Consider the following 20,153-nt stretch of genomic DNA (forward strand, 5'->3'; position numbering starts at 1 on the left):
CTTTTTATTTGAGAGAGAGAGACAGCGATACCAAGAGCACAAGCAGGGAGGAGAGGGAGAAGCCGGTTCCCCGCTGTGCAAGGATCCCAAAGCAGGGCTTGATCCCAGGACCCCAGGATCACCACCTGAGCTAAAGGCAGACGATTAACTGACTGAAACCCCAGGTGCCCCTGGGGTAATGAATTTCTTATAGGAGGAACACTGGACATCTTTTCCTCTTGAGGTCTGTAATTGACAATTCTCCCTATAATTGACATCAAGTGCTATGGCATGAGAGGCCCCCCCTCTGGCCTCCAGATTCCATTTTATTGATATCAGGAGACATAGATAGATATTCCATTACAGATATATAGATATTCCATTATAGATATAGTATTATGGAATATATATACACACACATACACATACACACACAGATTATTATTCAGCCTTAAAGAGAAAATGATCTGGGGCACCTGGCTGACTCAGTCAGTAAAACTCAATTTCCACACTGGCGTAGAGATGACTTAAAATAAAATCTTTAGGAACGCCTGGGTGGCTCAGTTGGCTAAACAGCTGCCTTTGGCTCAGGTCATGATCCCAGCGTCCTGGGATCGAGACCCACATTGGGCTCCTTGCTCCACAGGGAGCCTGCTTCTCCCTCTGACTCTGCCTGCCTCTCTGTCTGCCTGTGCTCGCTCTTGCTCTCTCTCTCTCTCTGACAAATAAATAAATAAAATCTTTAAAAAAAAAAAAAGGTAATCTTGTCATTTGAAACAACAGGGATGAACCTGGAGGTCACTATGCTAAGTAAAACAAACTAGACACAGGTAGATGAATATTGCATAATCTCATGTGTATGTGGAATAAAAGAAAAAGAAAAGAAAAGAAACCCTTAGAAGCAGAGACTAGATGACTACCAGGGGATGGGGGGATGGGGAGCTATTGTTCAAAGGGTACAAAGTTTTAGATATGCAGGACGAATAAGCTCCAGGGATCTAATGTACAGTATGGTGATTGTAGTTAACAGTACTGGATGGTACATTTGACATTTGCTAACAGGGTACACCCCCTTTGTTCTCAACCACAATGACAAAATGGCTACTATGTGAGATGGTGGATATGTTAGTTAGCTTGATTGTGGTCATCATTGCACAATATCAAAACATCACGCTGTATGCTTAAAATACATACAATTTTTTTAAAGATTTTATTTATTTATTTGACAGAGAGACACACAGCTAGGGAGGGAACACAAGCAAGGGGAGTGGGAGAGGGAGAAGCAGGCTTCCCACCAAACAGAGCCCAATGTGGGACTCGATCCCAGGACCCTGGGATCATGACCTGAGCCGAAGGCAGACACTTAACGACTGAGCCACCCAGGCGCCCAGTACATACAATTTTTATTCATCAATTGTTCAATAAAACTAGGAAAATAAAGAAACCGGGGAGGGCAGAATTGCACTGACGTCATGCTATCAGACAGTTTTAATTTCCCACGTAGCTCTGTGAGGGAGAGTACTCGGTCTGGTCTGTCCCTCTGTTGACCCTGAACATCCTTTTATGTTCCTGATAGGGGCGGGGGTCAACTTTCAGTCTTTCACCACCAAGTGTGTTGTTAGCTGTAAGTTTTTCATAGATGCCCTTTATCAAATTGAGGAAGTTCCCTTCTACTCTTTGTTTTTTGAGAAATTCTATCTTGAGAGGGTGTTAGATTTCATCAAATGCTGTTTCTGCATCTATTAAGATAATCATGGGATTTTTGTTCTTTGTTCTATTGCCATTGTGTGTTATATTGATTGATTTTCCTATGTTGAACCACTCTTGCATTCCTGGTCACGATGGGTAATCCTTTTAATATGCCGTGGATATGATTTGCTGGTATTTTGATGAGAATCTTTGCACCTGTATGTAGAAGGGGTGTTGCCATGTAATTTTATTTTCTTGTGCTCTTTTTCTTGGCTTTGATCTCAGGGTCATACTGGCTTCTTAGTGTAATAGCACTCCAATCAGTCTTCAAGCTTATGCACTCCTTGGTTGCTGACCTAAATACCTTGATCTGTAGCAGAACTTTCCTTGAAATTTGCAGACCACTGGCCATGAGGAGTGAAGGAGCAAACTCTCCTGAAAGATAAAGCCTGACTACACTCAAAAACAGCTGCCAGTGATGCCAGCAAGTTTGTTCAGGGTCATGTCCACATAAGACTTGCCATCTGGGTGCCTGCGTCACCTCCATGTAACCCCCCTCCCTCTTCCCCTGCCTTCCCTTTTAAAACCCTGTGGCTTCACCTGGATGGGGAAGATGATCTTTGAGATGTTGTCCACCATCTTCTCAGGTTCCCGGCTTCCTGAATAAAGCAACATCTCCTTTCCCACCATCATTTGTGTCTCAAGTATTGATTTTCAAGCTGCCAGAAGGAAAACCTGAGTTCAGAACAATTCTCCACCTGGTAACAACAGAATCGGATGGGAAATGTTTCTTTTTTTTTCTCTCTCTTTTTTCTTTCTTTTTTTTTTTTTTTTGGAAGAGTTTGTGAAGGCTTAGTGTTTGTTTGTTTGTTTGTTTGTTTGTTTTTTTAAGATTTTTATTTATTTGAGAGCATGAGGGAGCTAGAGAGCAGGAGAGAGGGGGAGGGACAGAGAGAGAGAGCATGAGGAGGGAACGGGATGAGGGGCAGAGGGAGAAGGAGAAGCAGACTCCCACTGAGCAGGGAGCTCCCTGTGGATTCGATCCCAGGACCCTGGGATCATAACCTGAGCCAAAGGCAGACGCTTACCTGACTGAACCACCTAAGTGCCCCTGTGTTTTTGTTTCTGTGTGTTAGAGGTATTTTCTAACTTTTCTATGGTTGTTTAAGAATATACTGTTTAATTTCCAGGTATTTGTGAACTTTCTAGTTTTTCTTCCGTTACTTTCTAATTTCACTCCATTATGTTCCAAGAACATACATGATATGACTTCATTGAGATTTATTTTGTGACCTTACAGATGATCTATCCTGGAGAATGATCCAAAAAAAAGATTGTGTATTCTGTGGTCATTGTGCCAAGTGTTCTGTGTATATATCTAGTAGGTCCATTGGTTTACAGCATCATTCAAGTTCTCTACTTCCTTCATAGTCTTCTATCTTGTTTCATTCATTATTGAGAATGGAGTATTGAATTCATCAACTATTATTATTGATACTTTTATCATATTTATTTGCTAAGTTGTATTAAATCCAGTTGATTTTTTTTTTTTTTAAGATTTTATTTATTTATCGGGGGTGGGGGGAGAGCACAGGCAGACAGAATGGCAGGCAGAGGCAGAGGGAGAAGCAGACTCCCTGCTGAGCAAGGAGCCCGATGTGGGACTCGATCCCAGGACGCTGGGGTCATGACCTGAGCCGAAGGCAGCTGCTTAACCCACTGAGCCACCCAGGCGTCCCTCCAGTTGATTTTTTTAAACATTTATATATTTATATATTTATTTGAGAGAGAGAGAATGTGTGAATGCAAATGCACATGAGTGGAGGGGGTGAGGAGGAGAAAATCTCAAGCAGACTTTGTACTGAGGGCGGAGCCTGATGCAGGGCTCAACTCACAACCCTGAGATCATGACCTGAGCCGAAACCAAGAGTGGGATGCTTAACTGACTGAGCGGCCCAAGAGCCCCCAGTCGATTTTTTTTTAAGTCAGCTCTATGTCCAACGTGGGGCTCAAACTCACGATCCTGAGATCAAGATTTGCTTGCTCTACCAACTGAGCCAGCAGGGTGCCCTTAATTGTATTTAACTTTCAATTTTTAAACTCTTTTTGGAATCTGGGGGGACCCGAGACCACCACCCTCCCCCACACCGTACATATCCTGTGCTTACTCCAACTGTCCAGGCTCAGAAGCCATGGTGGTTGTTATAGTACTTTATTCAGCAAAGAAATGAGGTTGTTTTTAACACCTCCTCTAAGGAAGGCAGCTCAAAAGGGCTGAGCCAGCCGGGCCCTGCAGGATGGGCTGCTTCTACTTGAACTTCTGCAGCAACTCGCAGATCTTCTCCTTGACCATTGGATCCAGTGTTGAACAGTCCCACTCTGCCAACTTCATCAGCCGGTCATGGGCCTCCCAGAAGAGGCCAGAGCCAATAGCCAGCTCCACCCTCATGCGCCACTCAGCTATCTTGGAGCTACAGAGGAAGACGTTATACTGGCTTCCCATGGGCTGTAGACAAACGAAGGGGAAGGAGTGGTCAACTGGGAAGAAGAGGGCGAGGGGGGTGACCAGCCCCACCTGGGTCCCCTCACAGCCTCGGGGTGTCTCCCCATCAGCCTCCCACAAAGAGTGAGTCTGTGACCCACCCAACCCCCAGGCCTTGGCAAGAGATCAGATGCTATGTGATAGACGTGGGGTGAGCATTGGAAGATTGGAATCTCCAGGGTTCTTGGCCACTGGTCTTGCTCCAAGGCTCCTGACTCCCTCTCTGAGGTGACATCTGGCCCAGATGTTTCCCACCTCTCCAGCATGAAACTTTCGATGGGTCCTGCCTTCTTCCAGGAAATCCCTTGTTCTCAGATGAAGGTGGGAAGAATTCAGGGTTTTTTCCTCTACATTGAGCCTGTCTCTGCAATCAGGCACAGGGCCTGGAATGGGAGACGTGGTAGGCAGTCTAAGAAGCATGCACCCAAGAAACTTGGGGGCCCCAAAATGGAGTGGGTGCTCATGAAATGTAAGGGGTAGGATGTGAAATGTAGGGGACCGTGCCACCTGGGACAGAAAAACTGAAGTGGTTTTTCCAGGTGATGGTCTGCTCTGCACCCTGACCAGGGTCTAAAGGAGATATGAGGCATACTGGCCAGAGATTATGTGGGTCTCTCAAGACATTAGCCAGGGTCTAAATTGGCCATCCTGCACACCAGCTAGGTCAGAACTGGCCATCCTCCCCTGCAGGTAGAGACCACATAAATGCCCCACACCCAGGTATGTTATGCCCTCCAAATGCACAGTGGGTGCCCCTCAGACCAGAGCCGTGGGAGTTGCTTTGTATAGCTGTAAGTCTGGGGCTCTAGGAAAGAAGCACTCGGCCGGAAGGATGCTTTGGAGGCCTCTGTACACATTCTGGAGAGTCCACAGAAAGAGAAGCCATCCAGGATTCTGGCTGACTCACAGAGATGCTGTATTCTTCTCTCTGTCCTGGGCCCACCCTCCAGCCCCTCCCCATGCTGAAAAATCATTGTGAAGCATGGATAATCGTGGTCCTCCTTGGTTCAAAATCTGTGCTTTCTGTCACCCCTGGGTGGAGTCCAGGCACCCCAGCCCTGGCTCCCACAGTCCTCCATGTCTCCTCCTTTACCAGCCTATCCTCAAGCTATGGCCCCAGTGGTTACGGAGGAGTCTCACCTGTGCCCAGGCTCTGTGCCCCCACCAACCCCACTTCGCACCTGCATCATCTCCACCAGGGCCACCAGGTCAGCCAGTGAGATGTGGTCCCCGGTGATGAACATCTTGTCCTGCAGAAACTTCTCCTCAAAGAGCTGCATGCTGTTCTTCACCTCGGCCAGCATCTGCTCTGTCTTCTCGGCTGGAACCTCCTCGCCTGTGATCATTGGAATCAGCATCTGGCCAGGGTGGGGGAGGGGAGGGAAGAGGAGGCTGCCCTCTAGTTCCCATCTGACCCTCTGGGGTCTGCTTGAGAAATGTTGGAGAAATGTTGGGCAGAACCAAGGGCATAAAGTAGGTTCACCTCTTTTAGTAGCTCTGGTTGGTAGAGGGCCATTGTTCAGGGGGATTTCGAGATCCCAGCAGGAAGTAATCCTGTGATTGGTTAGTGATGTCCATCACAGGCATGAGATAAGAAGTAAGGGTACATATATGGGCTATTGGTCATGTTCATATTTGGTGGTCCCTATGGGCCCTTGGACTCTGGGGTTTTCTCATTCAGAATGAAATTTCTGGAATCCTATCCCAACTTGAGTAATGTCAACCCCTCCTGGGTGCCCTTCCCTTTGTTTTTACAAGACTATTTCATACCCAGTGGTTCATTCCATACTCCCATCAGCTCTGTAAGGCAAGCAGGAGAGGGAGCCAAGGAAATGAGGCTCAGGAAGGCGAAGGGAGACTTGCTTGAATTCACTGGTGGTCAGCCCTAGCATTGGTCCCACTCACCTTGATCCAGAGGATCTTGGTCATGGGCAGCTGAATGGCAGTGTGCTGCCAGGCCATGAACTCATCTACGCGGGCACGTGTGTGCAGGTCTGGTGGGTACCAGTGCGAGGGTGTGCTGTACTTGCGGCACAGGTAGAAAAGGATGGCCACACTGTAGAAAGGGAAAGCCAGGGGCACTGCTCTTGCCTTCCCCAATCCCATTATACCCACGACCCAGTGCGATGCAGCCAGAGGTGGGCTGTAGGCACGGACATTCTCCTAGGGGAAGAATAAGCCCAAATGGTGCCAAGAAATGCATTCAGTCCACCAGTCAGTGTGTGCTAGAGGAAGGCCAGCAGGGTGAATGGATGTTCACCATTCATTGGAGAAGGGAGATCTCAGTGGAGAACGACATGTACGGGAATTCAGGGGTAAGAGGTAGCAATTTGGAGAAAATGAAAAAGTGTGACCAGAAGAAGGATGGGGAGAGTGGTCAGAGACAGGAAGGCCACCCAGGGAGGCCCCCGGAGCTGTAGGAGGATATGGACTTGATCCTCAAGGTTATGTAAGCAGGAGGGTGAGAAAATACACCTTGAACTTTAGAAAGCTCCCTCTGTCCTACAACTCAATAGCAAGAAAACAAATAAACCAACCAAAAAAGGGCAAAGAGCTGAGGAGACATTTTTCCAGAAAAGATCTCCACATGGCCAACAGACACATGAAAAGATGCTCTATGCCAATCATCAGCAGGGAAATGCAAGACAAAACCACCAGGAGCTATCACCTCAGGCCCATGATAATGGCTGCCATCAAAAGGACAAAAAATAACATGTGTTGGCAAGGCTGTGGAGGAAAAGGAATCCTTCTGCATTGTTGGTGGGAATACAAACTGGTGCAGCCGTTGTGGAAAACAATATGGAAGGTCCTAAACTACGGTATAATCCAACAACTCCATTTCTGGATATTTATCTGAAGGAAACAGAAACACTGTAAGAAAAAGATATCTGCACCCCCACGTTCACTGAGGCATTAGAACCAAGACACAGAAACAACCTAAGTGTCCATCGATGAATGAATGCACGGAGAATGTGTGGTGTAAATATACAATGGGATGTTATTCACCCATAGAAAAGGAAATCCTGCCATCTGTGACAACATGGATGGAACTTAAGGGGTTATGCTAAGTGAAATAGGTAACACAGAGAAAAACACAATGTGAGCTCATTTATATGTAGAATCTAAAAAAAACAAGCAAACAAGCAAAAACAAAGCCATAAATACAGAGAACACGTTGGTGTGGGCTACAGGGGGATGAAATGGATGGAGGGAGTCAAAAGGTTCAGACTTGCAGCTATAAAATAAATCACAGGGATGTAATTGTGACCCAAGTTAATAATACTGTATTGTAGGGGCGCCTGGGTGGCTCAGTCGTTAAGCATCCGCTTAACGTCAGGCTCAGGTCTGAATCCCAGCGTCCTGGATGGAGCCCCGTATTGGGCTCCCTGCTCCGCAGGAAGCCTGCTTCTCCCTCTCCTACTCCCCCTGCTTGTGTTCCCTCTCTCGTTGTGTCTCTCTGTCAAATAAATAAAATCCTTACAAAAATAATAATAATACTGTATTGTATATTTGAAGGGTACTGAGAGAGTAGATCTTAAAATTTCTTACCACAAGGGGAAAAAATCTACAACTCTGTCTGGTGATGGACATCAACTACAACTTTACGCGGTGATCATTTCACAATAGATTCATATATCGAGTCATGATGTTGTACACCTGAAACTAATAATATGCTATATGGTAATTATATCTCGAAAGAAAGAAAGAGACGCCTGGGTGGCTCAGTCGTTAAGCGTCTGCCTCCAGCTCAGGTCATGATCCCAGGGACCTGGGATTGAGCCGCATCAGGCTCCTGGCTCTGTGGAGAGCCTGCTTCTCCCTCTCCCACTCCCTCTCTCATTGCTTGTGTTCCCTCTCTCGCTGTGTCTCTATCAAATAAGTAAAATCTTTAAAAAAAAAAGAAAGAAAGAAAGAAAGAAAGAAAAGATCACTCTGGTACTGGGCGGAGGGGTTCTGAGGTGGGCAGAGACCACAGGGGTCTGGGGAGGGTACAGACTGGAGGCACCATTTGGAGGGGGTGGTCTTGCTCTTGGCTGATGGGGGGCAGGAAGGGAGGAACACAGGGTGGACAAAGGCATTTGAGGTATTTAGGACCTCTGGGGCCCTAGCGAGTCCTGAGCCAGAGTGTCTGATGATATCAAAGTCCAAGGAGCTGCCCCACCCACCTTGTTCGCCCCTCAACACCCACCACCTGTGCAGAGTCAGCAGATGAGAAAGGAGCAGAGATGGGTGGGGGGAGAGGGAGGGAAGGAAGAGCCTGGGAGGGAGGAGGGAGGCCCCAGAGGACCAACTCTATAAGAAGGGATGGAAATCCTAAATCATCTCAGCTGATCTCACAATAACCCTGTAAGGTGGGTACCAGCAGGCTTACATTTGAGGAAACTGAGGCTCAGAAATAGAACAAACTTACCAAAGACACACAGACCATGAGTGACAGGATCGGGGTTTGACCCCAGCAGTCGGGCCCTGAGCCTCAGCCCAAGCCCCACCACTGTTCTTGACTACCTGGCATAGTGTATGACCTTGGCCAGGCAGGCCAGAGGGGTGGGGAGATGGACAGAGTCAGGTGGGGAGGAGAATGAATTGGCAGTGGAGACAAGAGGATGGTCTCCCCCGAGGGACAGGCAGAGGCTTGCCTCACTGGCCCAAAGCCCCTCCCTATTTTGTGATCTCTGGAAATACCACCCTTGGGGGCCAATCCTGGGTCACGACTGTTCTGGGCAGACCTGTCAGTGATGGCTCCCAGTCCTGACTGGTTCCTCCCAGGGTGTCTGTAGCCTGTGCCACTCTGCCCGAGCCCACAGTCCCCAGTGACACACTCTGAGTCTCTATCCTGCACCTTGAGGCTAGGGCCCCTCGTGCTCGTTCTTAACATCAGCCTTCCTGGCTTCCCCACTGGGAACACCAAGGCCAAGTGGGGCCCACCACCGGCATATTCTTGAACTCTTCTTACGGAGACCAGAGCTTGCTGTGCCTGAAGGAGCCCCATCTCTTGGGGAGCAGACCCCCAGCTGTTATCAAAGTCCCTGGGATGACCCTGGAGTGGGTGCCTGGCCTTGTCTACCTAGCACCCTCTCACCAACTCCTCTCACAGGGACCTGCTCTGTCATCTTTAATCCAGGGATTGGGGGGTACTGGCATTCAGGGGTCCCAGTGCCCCGGACCACCACAGGCAAGACTGTGGCTCCGAGCAGGCCCATGCATGTCCTTCCCTGGGAACATCAGATAACCTGAGAAGGTGGGGCTGGTCCTTTCCCAGACAGACGGACAGGGAGATGGTCAGGGGAGATTCTGTCCATCTGGGCTAGGCCCTTGTTCCCCTGGCTGGAGGGGCAGGGAGGTGAGGAACAGTGAGGAAGTCCAGCCACCAGCAGACCTGAATCGGGGCAGCACAGGTAGGGGCCGAGTCTTGGTCTCCCTAGTTCCAGAGGGTGGAGTCACCACCCTAACAGACCCAAGGAGCTGAGCAAGGAGCCAACAAGGATGATTTTCAAGCCTTAAAATGTAAAACAATTTACCCTGCTAGGTTTCAGACTTGCTTGGGATGCATGAAATTTTTATTTTCCCTTCCTATTTCTCTGTTAGGGAATGGGAATATCCACCCTGGGATGTCCCCCACATTTTTTTCTATTGTTATTTTTAAAATTTCTTTATTTGACAGAGACATAGCACAAGTAGACAGAGTGACAGGCAGAGGGAAAAGAAGAAGCACCACTGAGCAGGGAGCCTGATGCAGGGCTCGATTCCAGGACCCTGGGAATGACCTGAGCCAAAGGCAGCCGCTTAACTGACTGAGCCACCCAAGCACCCTTTTATTGTTATTTTTAAGTAATGTCTATAGTACCCAATGTAGGGATTGTACTCAACACCCTGAGATCAAGTGTCTTATGCTCCACCGACTGAGCCAGCCAGGCACTCCTCCCCATTGTATTTTAGAAGCAGGACAGCGTGTCACCTGGTTTCCCAGGTTCACAGAGAGCAGAACTAGGCCCCAGGATGAATCATCACCTGTATCTCACCCATCCCTGATTTGGATAATGTGGACGTGGCATTTTGGGCTAAGAGTTGACACCAGAGTAATTAAGACTTCTGGAGATGTTGGGATGAGGTGACTATATTTTGCACATAGGAAGGATATGAATTTGGGGGGCCCAGGGGACACACTGTTACGGGTTGAATTGTGTTCCCCAAAGATGTGTGGAAATCTTAACACCCAGGATCTCAGAATGTAGCTTGATTTGGAAACTGGGTCTTTACAGAGGAAATTAAATTAAAATGAAATCTTGGAGGGGTGCCTGTCTAGCTCAGTTGAAGACCGAGTGACTCTTGGCCTCAGGATTGTGAGTTCAAGCCCCACAGTGGTTGTAGAGATTACTTAAAAATATAAAAGTAAAAATAAAATGAGGTCTTAGAGTAGACTCTAAGCCCATATGACTCGTGTTCTTACAAAATGGGGAAATCTGGACACAGAGACACACACAGGTGGAAGGCAAGATGGCGGTCTCCCAGCCAGGAATGCCTGAGGCTACCAGAGCTAAGACACAGGCCTTCAACGAAGCTTCCCCAACTCCCCAACATGGCCCTACTAGCACCTCAATTTTCACTTCTAATGTCCGGAACTGTAAAAAAAAAAAAAAGAAAGAAAGAAAGAAAACAAATACAATTTCCATTGTGCTAAGTCATTCAGTCAGTGGTAATTTGTGACAGCAGCCCTAGGAAAATAACCAGGCCCTGGGCCCCACCTCCCCTACCCCCCGCCAGATCCTGTGTCCACTTGGAAGATGTACTTTAAACTTACGACACCATCTCAGAAGCAGTCAACCCAGAATCTTACCAAACTTCTATTTCCAATGACCAGTTTACAGGAAATGAAAGGAAGGGAAAACCATGTAAACATGACACCATGAGAATGTGATCAGCAAAACTCAGACTGTGGGAAACTCCACAGGACAAAGAACTCAGTTTCTTCAACCACGACAAAAATGTAAAGGCAAGAGGTGCCTGGCAGGCACAGTTGGTTAAGTGTCTGCCTTCAGCTCCAGTCATGATCTCAGAGCCCTGGGATCAAGACCCGCATCAGGCGGCTCAGACTTTTAAGATTTTTTTTTTAAATTTATTTATTGACAGAGAGAAATCACAAGTAGATGGAGAGGCAGGCAGAGAGAGAGAGAGAGAGGGAAGCAGGCTCCCCGCTGAGCAGAGAGCCCGACGCGGGACTCGATCCCAGGACCCCGAGATCATGACCTGAGCCGAAGGCAGCAGCCCAACCCACTGAGCCACCCAGGCGCCCGGCTCAGACTTTTAAAAAAAAAAAAATGCAAAGGCAAAAACGTGGGTCATGGAGGGGGCTGTAGATGAAAAGGGACCCAGGAGGCACATCACCAGCTACAATATGTGGCAGCTTTTTCTGAGCCAGATTCAAATGCACAAGCTACAAAGAAACTCTCTGTGAGATAATCAGAGACTTTCGAATACAAATAGGATATTAGTTAAAAGCCAGGGATTATTATTAATTTTACAAGGTGCCATCATGGTATTGATGCTTTTTTCTTTTTTTTTTTTAAGATTTATTTATTTGAGACAGAACGTGCGCACACGTGCGAGAAGGGGGACAGAGGGAAAGGGAGAGAGAGAATCCCAAGCAGGCTCCATACTCAGCACAGAGCTCAAGGTAGGGCTCAGTCTCACAATCTTGAGACCATGACCTGAGCCGAAACCAAGAGGCAGACACTTAACTGAGCCACCCAAACACCCTCTAAATCTCTCTCTTTTTTTTTTTCAAGAGCCCTTATCTCTTAAAACTGTACTCCTAAACATTTATGGATGAAATGTTGGGGTGGTTGGCAGGCAGGGGAATAGAAGGGGTTACAGGTGATGAAAAAATGGGCTCCCCGAGTGGACCACTGTTGGAATGGGGTGATGGGTATCATGCTGAGGTTGCTATACTCCTCATTACTTGGTACTCATTCTCCCTTGGTGTACATATAAAATTGTTCACAGTCAATAAAAAATAAGCACTAGCAGGTCGGCTCTGCATGGATCTCTGGGAGGAGCAGAGACAGATGGTGGGGTACGGGCCCCAAAAAGGTAAAGACTTACCTTTCAGATAAGACAAATTTTCCATCTTTGAGGCTGGGTAGCTTCTTCAAGGCGTTGATTGCTATGTATTCCTTGCTGTGGTGGTGACCTGAGAGGGGCAGGTAAGGTAAAGGTCTGAGGGCACCGGGACCCCAGGGAAGAGAGAACCAGATCTCCCAGAGGAAGAAATTCTCTCTAGAAGGGGAAGCAAACCCAGAGGAGTACCATGGCTCACTTCAGGTCAAAGGGCAAGTCAGGGGCTGAACAGGAATTAGGATCAAGTCTCCTGCCGGATCCCAGGTTCAGTGACCAGGACACAGAAGTTGGGGACCTCCAGCCCCACTCCCAACTCTGGGCCTGAAGCCCCAGCCCAGGAAACAGCAGAAGACCTAGGAGCCTGGATCCCACCCTCTACAGCCCCCTCTAAAAGGGTCAGGGCAGCCAGGAGCCCCGGGCCCCAGCATACAGCTGGAATCCAAAAGGGAGCCTCTCATAGGCAATCAATCTCCAAGGAGGTTTGTTTTGTTGTTGTGTTTTGGCATTTTTTTCAAGGTCATTACTTTGTTTTTAAACATTTTTAAAATTTAAATTCAATTGATTAACATATAATGTATTATTAGTTTCAGAGGTAAAGGTCAGTGTTTCATCAGTCTTATGTAATACACAGTGATGTTACATCATGCCCTCCTTAAGGCCCATCACCCAGTTACCCCATCCCCCTATCCCCTCCCCTCCAGCAACACTCAGTTTGTTTCCTATGATTAAGAATCTGTTATGGTTTGTCTCCCTCTCTGATTTCATCTTGTTTTATTTTTCCCTCCCTTCCCCTATGATCCTCCATTTTGTTTCTTAAAGTCCACATATGAGTGAGATCATATAATTGTCTTTCTCTGACTGACTTATTTCGCTAAGCTTAATACCCTCTAGTTCCAGCCATGCCATTGTAAACAGCAAGATATCATCTTTTTGATGGCTGAAAAGTATTCCAGTGTGTGTGTATGTGTGTGTGTGTGTGTGTGTATGTGTACCACATCTCCTTTATCCATTCACCTACCAATGGACATCTGGGCTCTTCCTATAGTCTGACTCTTGTGGACATTGCTGCTATAAACATTGGGGTGCAGGTGCCTCTTCAGATCATGACATTTATATCTTTGGGGTAAATAGCTAGTAGTGCAATTGCTGGGTCATAGGGTAGCTCTATTTTTAACTTTTTGAGGAACCTTGTTTTGTTTTTTGTTTGGCTTTGTTTTAAGTACATTCTGCTCCAGGCGCCTGAGTGACTCAGTCATTAAGTGTCTGCCTTAGGCTGAGGTCATGATCCCAAGGTCCTGGGATTGAGTCCTCCATTGGGCCCTCTGCCCGGCAGGGAGTCTGCCTCTCCCTCTTCCTCTGCCCTTCCCCACCATGCTCTTGCTCTTTCGCGTGCTTGCTCTCCCAAATAGATAAAATCTTAAAGTAAGCTCTCTGCTCAACATGAGCCTGAACTCACAACTCCAGGCTCAAAAGTCCACACACTCTACCAACTGAGCCAGCCAGGCATCCCAATCTATCTGGCGTTTTAACCCTTCCACAGCTGGGTGCCTGTGGCTGGAAACACTTGTAGGGCTCGACTCACACCTCATTTCAGAGCGCCTGGTCTCCTCTGTGTTCTAGAGACTTCTGCCTCGGCAACCTGAGATTTTAAGAATGCCTTCTGTGCTTGGAATATGTTGGAGACCAGCGCCCTATGTACCACTCAAGGTCTGTGTCACTCTGAGCAGGGAGGGTAGGTGTGAGCTGAAGCAGGAGGCTTGACTCAGATTTGAATGACCACGCACTTTGGCAGCCTTTGCCAACTGGTCAGAGGTGCTGCAGCTAACAGGAGGCTACCCTCCCACAAGGAAAAGCCAAGGGCACTGGATGGGAGACTGGGGGACACTCAGCAGCTCTGCCTTCCCCTTTTACCTTAGAAGAGCCTGTTGGTCACAGCAGGGGAGAAAGTGAGGGAGAATGGACAGCCTACAATTCCCTTGGGAAACGTTTCTTCCCCTGGGGACTCTGATGGGTGGAGTATCCTCTGTGTCTCAGCTTAGAGACACCCTAACCTTGTGCCTGCTGCCCCTCAGGGTCAGACATATACCCTGCAGCAGGGGGTGCCTACCTTTTAGCAGATCCACAAACTGGAAGTCGAAGGGGATGCTATTTTTCCTAGCAAAGATATAGACAGCACGGCAAGATGCTGACAGCAGGTCCAGATAGAGCTCTAGGCCCATGCTGAACCATACGATGGACACCCCCACCAGCCACAGCTACCAGGCTCTGAACCTGAGCCTATATGTAGCCTGAGTCCTTGGCCTTGGCCCTGTACCCTTCAGTCGTCTCCAACTCAGGCCCATGACCCCGTGTTCTGGAACTTATTGTTTCACTTGGTGTTGTCATGAGGCCAGGAATCCCGGAATTCTCACAGCAGCAAGGAATCTGGGGAAACTCAGGGGCAGACTAGGTAGAGGTCCCCCGCTCAGGGGCAGAAGGCGGGGGCCCCCTGCAGCCCTGCCCTTCACTCCCCTCTAGGTGCATGTGTGTGCGTGTGGCCCATTTCTGAGAAGGACTTACACTTGGGAATTCTCAGGATTAGAACTTCATTGCAGAACACGACCCAAGGGGTTCTGTAGAGTCCAGAATGAGAACAGGGCAATGAGAATGAACCATGGAGGGTTTCAGAAGCATGCTCAGGGGTATGCGTAGGTCAGTCTAGCCTGAACTGCAGTTAGAAAAGTGTGGGGAGGAAAAGAAGCAGGAGCCTGGCAAAAAGTCAGGGCCCCGGAGACAATGTCACAGGAGTATCAGGGGTCAACCAGCCAGGCAGAGCAGCCCAGAAACTTCAGGCCTGGCTTGGGACTGGCAGTGGCCACCTGGCAACTCAAGAAGGTAACTGGACCCAGATGGAGAGGCCTGAGTATTGTCACTTGAGGCTGCATCATCATGAGACATCTCTTGTCCCTCTAGATTCTGCTCATAAGAGGGGAGACCCCACCTTCTAAGGCCGAGTGAGACTAGAGACAAGTGGAGGGCACATAGCATGTTTATTGTGGGCAGGAGAGAGCAGGGTTCCGGGCCTGGCCACTCCCCTCTCAGCTGAGCCGCTCCAGCAGTCTCTGCACCAGCTCCTGGGCCAGCTTGGGATCCCGCTGGGCATCTCGGGGGTCCCGAGGCTGCAGCACAAGCCTGTGGGCATCCTGGACAAGCTCAGGACCCAGAGCAGCCTCCACTCGGGCTCGCCACGCCGCCAGTCGGGGCCAGTCTTGGAAGATGTCACAGCCGACAGCAGTGGGCTGGGGAGACAAGGGGACTCAGCGCTGGGCCCAGAGTCCACCCACCCCCACCCCAGAAGGCAAGCAGGCAAGCACCTGCATTAGCTCCGTGAATGCCATCAAATCTGCCAGGGAGAGCTGCTCGGTGGCCAGGAAGGGCTTGGTGGCCAGGACCTCCTGATCCAAGTGCCTCAGAGCTGGCTTCAGCTTCCCCAACAGCCGGTCTAGCCGCACAGGGTCCACGGGCTGCCCTGAGAAATGGGGCAGGAGGGACTGGGCAGGGGAGAATCGAGGCGGTTCAAACATCCGCAGCCACCTGGCTACCCCTCCTGGCCCCCATCCATCAGTTATACCCCCCACCCACTGTGGGCACTGTATCCAGAAGGATTCTGAGGTGTCATTCAGACTCCAGGGATGGAGTGCTGTGACAGATTACAGATGTCTACCTGGGACAGGGGATGAGAGGCTGTATATAGGCCAACGGGTTCTTTCCAGCATGGGGGCGTGATGGGGGGTATCTCCAGCTCCCACCCAAGCCTGCACACTAGGGCAGGGAATCTCACCTTACACAGGTAGACGTTGGTGGCCGGCAGCTGGACGGCGGTGTGCTGCCATGCCAGGTACTCGTCCACACGCGCGCGGGCCTGCAGCTCCGTGGGGTACCAGTGGGCCGCCACCTGGTACTTGCGGTTCAGGTATAAGAGGATGGCCACGCTACAAACAAGGGGCGTCAGAGATTTCCCCAGCCCTCAGCACTGGGCAGCAAACAGGATGATCCAGCTGGATCTCTCTCCCAATGCCACCTCCAGGGGAGGATGCCCCGATTCTCACATCCCCAGCAATGGTCATCGTCTCCCTACCAAACTTCTCCATTCCTCAAGTGCTTCCCCAGGGGCCCACATTTCCAACTCCTCTCTCTTCTAGGAGCCCTCTGCCTCCAGGCCCCGCTCTCTGGCGTCAGAGTCTTACTGAGCAGGAGGCAGGCAGACCTGCCGTGGACGGCCTGCCCGAGGGGTCTCCCAGGTCCCTCCCAGGCCAGTGCTCCCCAGAACCCCTTTTTTTGTTTGTTTGTTTTAAGATTTATTTATTTATTTATTTATTTATTTATTTGACAGAGAGATCACAAGTAGACAGGCAGGCAGAGAGAGAGAGAAGCAGGCTCCCTGCTTAGCAGAGAGCCCGATGTGGGACTCGATCCCAGGACCCCAAGATCATGACCTGAGCCGAAGGCAGCGGCTTAACCCACTGAGCCACCCAGGAGCCCAGAACCCCTTTCTTGATCCCCTCTGGGCTCCTAGTACTTGGGGGCCAGTTTCTATTCTCAGGCAAATCCTGGGGGAGGGTCACATTACTTGCCCATTTTACAGAGGAGACACAGGGGACACGAAGTTCTGTGACCTGTCCACGGCAGTGGGCGAGGACGTAGGGAACTAGGATTCAGAGCCCAGTGCCGATCTGGGGCTGCCTGCCTTCCGGCTCCTGGGACTGAGAGGCCGGGTTTGGGACATTCGGGGAGGGCTGACCTCAAGCTCCGATCTTCCTCAGCTGGCTCCAGGTGGTCCAGGCTTGACTGAGTGACCTATGCCCCTTTTTCCCAGGCGGAAGCTACCAGCTTTCGCCCCAAAGCAGTCCCCTAGCCCAGCCCTTGCCTGCAAGCTGGGTGAGCCAAAAGTTGGCGGGGGGAGACTACACCAGTTTGGAAAAATCTCCCAGCAAGGGGTCATCAGCTTTCTGCCTTTCTCCCTCCACCTTCCCCAGCCCAGAAGACTCCTCAGGCCTCAGGACCCCCAGGACCCCATTACCTCTCCGCCAGCAGGAAATCCCCATCTTTGAGGGCAGGTACCTTCCCCAGGGGGTTTACCTTCAGGAATTCAGGCTTCAGGTGCTCCCCTGAGGGGTGGAGAGGATGAGTAGTTCATCAAGTTCTTGCCCCTGGACAACCCCTCCATGGAGCCCAGCCTAGTCAGGACTCACCCCGTCCTAGCTCCACAGGCCGCAGCTCAAAGGGAATGCCATTCTTCCGGGCAAATATGTAGATGGCACGGCAGGGGGGCGAGTAGAGGTCCAGGAACAGCTCCAGGGGCATGGCTGTGCCTCCCACTGTCTTCACCTTCCCTCCACTCAGTTCGGCCTCTGAGGGTTTGTTTGGCCCCTCCAAAATGGGGCCTGAAGAAATATGTTCCCCTCCCTGAAACCTACTTCCTCTGAAGTACTTGCTGGGCGCCCCGCCAAGCCTCCACACCTCCTGGCCTCTGTGGAATGGTGGCAGGGTGGGCTATTGGAGACTGGTCGCTGGTTTTCCACAGCAGGGTCCCCAGCCTGGCCCTTCTCCTCCTTCCCAGGGTGTTAGAAAAGCTTGGACACCCCCACAGCCATTTCTTCCCTCTGGCTGGGCTACCCCCTTATCTCGGCTTCCTGGCAGCCAGGGCAGCTTTCACAATCCTAGCTGAGGTGGGAGGCTCCCTGGCAGCAGACACACATGATTGGTCTTTAAGGCCTTTTGTGTCTTTCTTTGCACAGGCTCCTGGGCTTCACACACACACACACAGAGTCACACACACACACACACACAGTCACGCACTCACAGACAGATTCACACACAGTCACAAATTCACACAGTCACACACAGTCCCCCCCCCACACAGACTCACATGCACACAGACTCTCACACACAGTCACACACTCACAAATATACACACAGTCACACACACATAAACAATCACACAATCACACATAGTAGCATACACAATCACTTCACACACACGCAGTCATGTATTCACAAACACAGATTCACACACAGTCACAAACTCACACAGTCACACAGAGTCCCACACACAAAGTTACACCCTGACACACACACAGACTCACACACTCACACACATACACACAGACACCCACAGTCACACAAAGTCACACACTCACAAACACAGATTTATATAGTCACACACTCACACATACATAGTCACATACTCTCACACAATCACACAGTCACACACACGTACACACATTCACACACAAGTCACATGCTCTCACACAGTCACACAGAGTCTCTCTGTCTCTGTCTCTGTCTCTCTCTCTCTCACACACACACACACACACACACACACGCACTCATATGACCCCACCTCCACCCCCAGCCCAGTCCTCTCCTCTCTCCAGTCTGAGTAACTGTCCTGACATGCTGACTTGGTAAAGACATCTCTATTTATTTATTTATTTATTTATTTATTTATTTATTTATTTATGAGAGAGCTAGCAAGCATGTGAGCACACAAGTGGGGAAAGGGCCACAGGGAAAGAGTATCCAAGCAGACTCCTGCTGAGCTCAGAGGCCCAACTCGGGCCTCTATCCCACCACCCATGAGAGCAGGACCCAAGCCAAAACCAAGAGTCGGACGTTTAACCAACGGCACCACCCAGGCACCTCAAGGCATCCCTCTCCTTACCATCCTTCTCTGGATCCCCCCACCTCAGGTGCAGCACCCCCACCCCCTGAGGCTCTGGCCAGCCCCCTGGAGTCTTCCCTCCTCCTTACCCAGACCCGATCCCTCCAACTCCACCAGCGTCCTAACCAGCCCCTCTACCTCCACCAAAGGCACCTCTGTCCTAATCCACAGGGATTTCTCGAGTCCCTGTCAGATCCCACGCTCCCCTGCGCAACTCCCTCCCACAGCCCAAGTGCCCTCAGCCAGGTTGCGTCCCGACCCCCCGCAGTGTAGCCATGTTCCCAGCCTTGAGCATTTTTCTCCCTTCCTCCTGGACTGTCCTGTACACTTCTTTTCTGTCAGAACCCAAGTTTTCGGTCAGAACCCCAGTCTTGAGATGCTGAGGGGTGAGCTCTGGGGCAGCACCTCTGTGAGCCATGGGTAGGTTGGGAGCTGGGGCCTAGCATCCACGCTGGCCCATGCTGGTGTGCTGGGTCATGGAGCAGGTGACAGCTGGGACAGCCCCCTGGGGAATGACCCAGGGCCTCCCAGGAAGGTATCCCCACCCCATTCTGGGACCTTGGAACGTTAGAGCTACTTCCTGACTTTCTTGACCCATGCAAGGCAACTGTAATGTTCCCCACCGGTTTTATAGGAACTGAAGTCCGCCAGGCAGGACTGTTAGGGACAAAGTCCACCGTCCACAAACACAAGTACTTGTAGGACATGTGACTTGGGGAGGACTGTCCCCACCCTTGGTTTCAAGGACAGTTCATGATTCAGCCCAGCCAGTGAAGACCCTGAATTCCTGGGCCACTCTGATTGGATCAGGCAGGGTCCAGGGTTGTGGCAGGACTTTCTGGGAAGGAGGGACAGGGAACAGGCACAAAGCTGACTCCTGCTGAGGCCCATGGTCCTTCCCAAGGAAAAGGTCTGGAAGCCACCAGCTGCAGAAGGAGCACAGCTGGCTCAGACTCTTCCCCAGTGGAGGGGGAGAACCAGGGCTGGGCAGCCCCAGGAGCCTGCCTGTCCACAGCCGGCCATCCTGGAGCCCAGACAGGAGGGAGCGAAGCCACGCAGGCCCAGCCAGGCTGTCGATGGGAGGCTGAGCTCAGACCCAACATGCCCAGAGCCGTCAGGGAGTCC

The 20,153-nt window shown here is 50.3% G+C and overlaps 2 protein-coding genes across 2 annotated transcripts; both read right to left on the bottom strand.

Annotated features, from left to right (window-relative positions):
• Positions 1–3,969: 3,969 nt before the first annotated feature.
• On the bottom strand, positions 3,970–14,544 carry LOC132023862 (glutathione S-transferase theta-4). Its single transcript, XM_059409985.1, has 5 exons — positions 14,433–14,544; positions 12,311–12,398; positions 6,116–6,266; positions 5,392–5,568; positions 3,970–4,174 (listed from the first exon to the last, which is right to left on the bottom strand). Exons 1-5 carry the CDS (start codon positions 14,542–14,544, stop codon positions 3,977–3,979), a joined length of 726 nt encoding a protein of 241 aa, XP_059265968.1. The 3' UTR covers positions 3,970–3,976.
• Positions 14,545–15,335: 791 nt separating this feature from the next.
• Positions 15,336–18,006, bottom strand: LOC132023863 (glutathione S-transferase theta-1-like). Its single transcript, XM_059409986.1, has 5 exons — positions 17,557–18,006; positions 17,385–17,472; positions 16,146–16,296; positions 15,679–15,855; positions 15,336–15,603 (listed from the first exon to the last, which is right to left on the bottom strand). Exons 1-5 carry the CDS (start codon positions 17,666–17,668, stop codon positions 15,403–15,405), a joined length of 729 nt encoding a protein of 242 aa, XP_059265969.1. The 5' UTR covers positions 17,669–18,006; the 3' UTR covers positions 15,336–15,402.
• Between the last annotated feature and the right edge of the window lie 2,147 nt (positions 18,007–20,153).

Source organism: Mustela nigripes, chromosome 8 (assembly GCF_022355385.1).
Source record: "Mustela nigripes isolate SB6536 chromosome 8, MUSNIG.SB6536, whole genome shotgun sequence".
In the NCBI taxonomy this organism is placed as follows: Eukaryota; Metazoa; Chordata; class Mammalia; order Carnivora; family Mustelidae; genus Mustela; species Mustela nigripes.

Coding starts and splice junctions, on each gene's coding strand:
- LOC132023862 (XM_059409985.1), bottom strand. CDS start 14,544: ATGGGCCTAGAGCTCTATCTGGACCTGCTGTCAGCATCTTGCCGTGCT. Junction 12,399..14,432: donor GTTTGTGGATCTGCTAAAAG/GTAGGCACCCCC, acceptor TGCCCCTCTCAG/GTCACCACCACAGCAAGGAA. Junction 5,569..6,115: donor CCAAGATCCTCTGGATCAAG/GTGAGTGGGACC, acceptor CACCCTGGCCAG/ATGCTGATTCCAATGATCAC.
- LOC132023863 (XM_059409986.1), bottom strand. CDS start 17,668: ATGCCCCTGGAGCTGTTCCTGGACCTCTACTCGCCCCCCTGCCGTGCC. Junction 16,297..17,384: donor GATTTCCTGCTGGCGGAGAG/GTAATGGGGTCC, acceptor CCTTGTTTGTAG/CGTGGCCATCCTCTTATACC. Junction 15,604..15,678: donor CATTCACGGAGCTAATGCAG/GTGCTTGCCTGC, acceptor TTGTCTCCCCAG/CCCACTGCTGTCGGCTGTGA.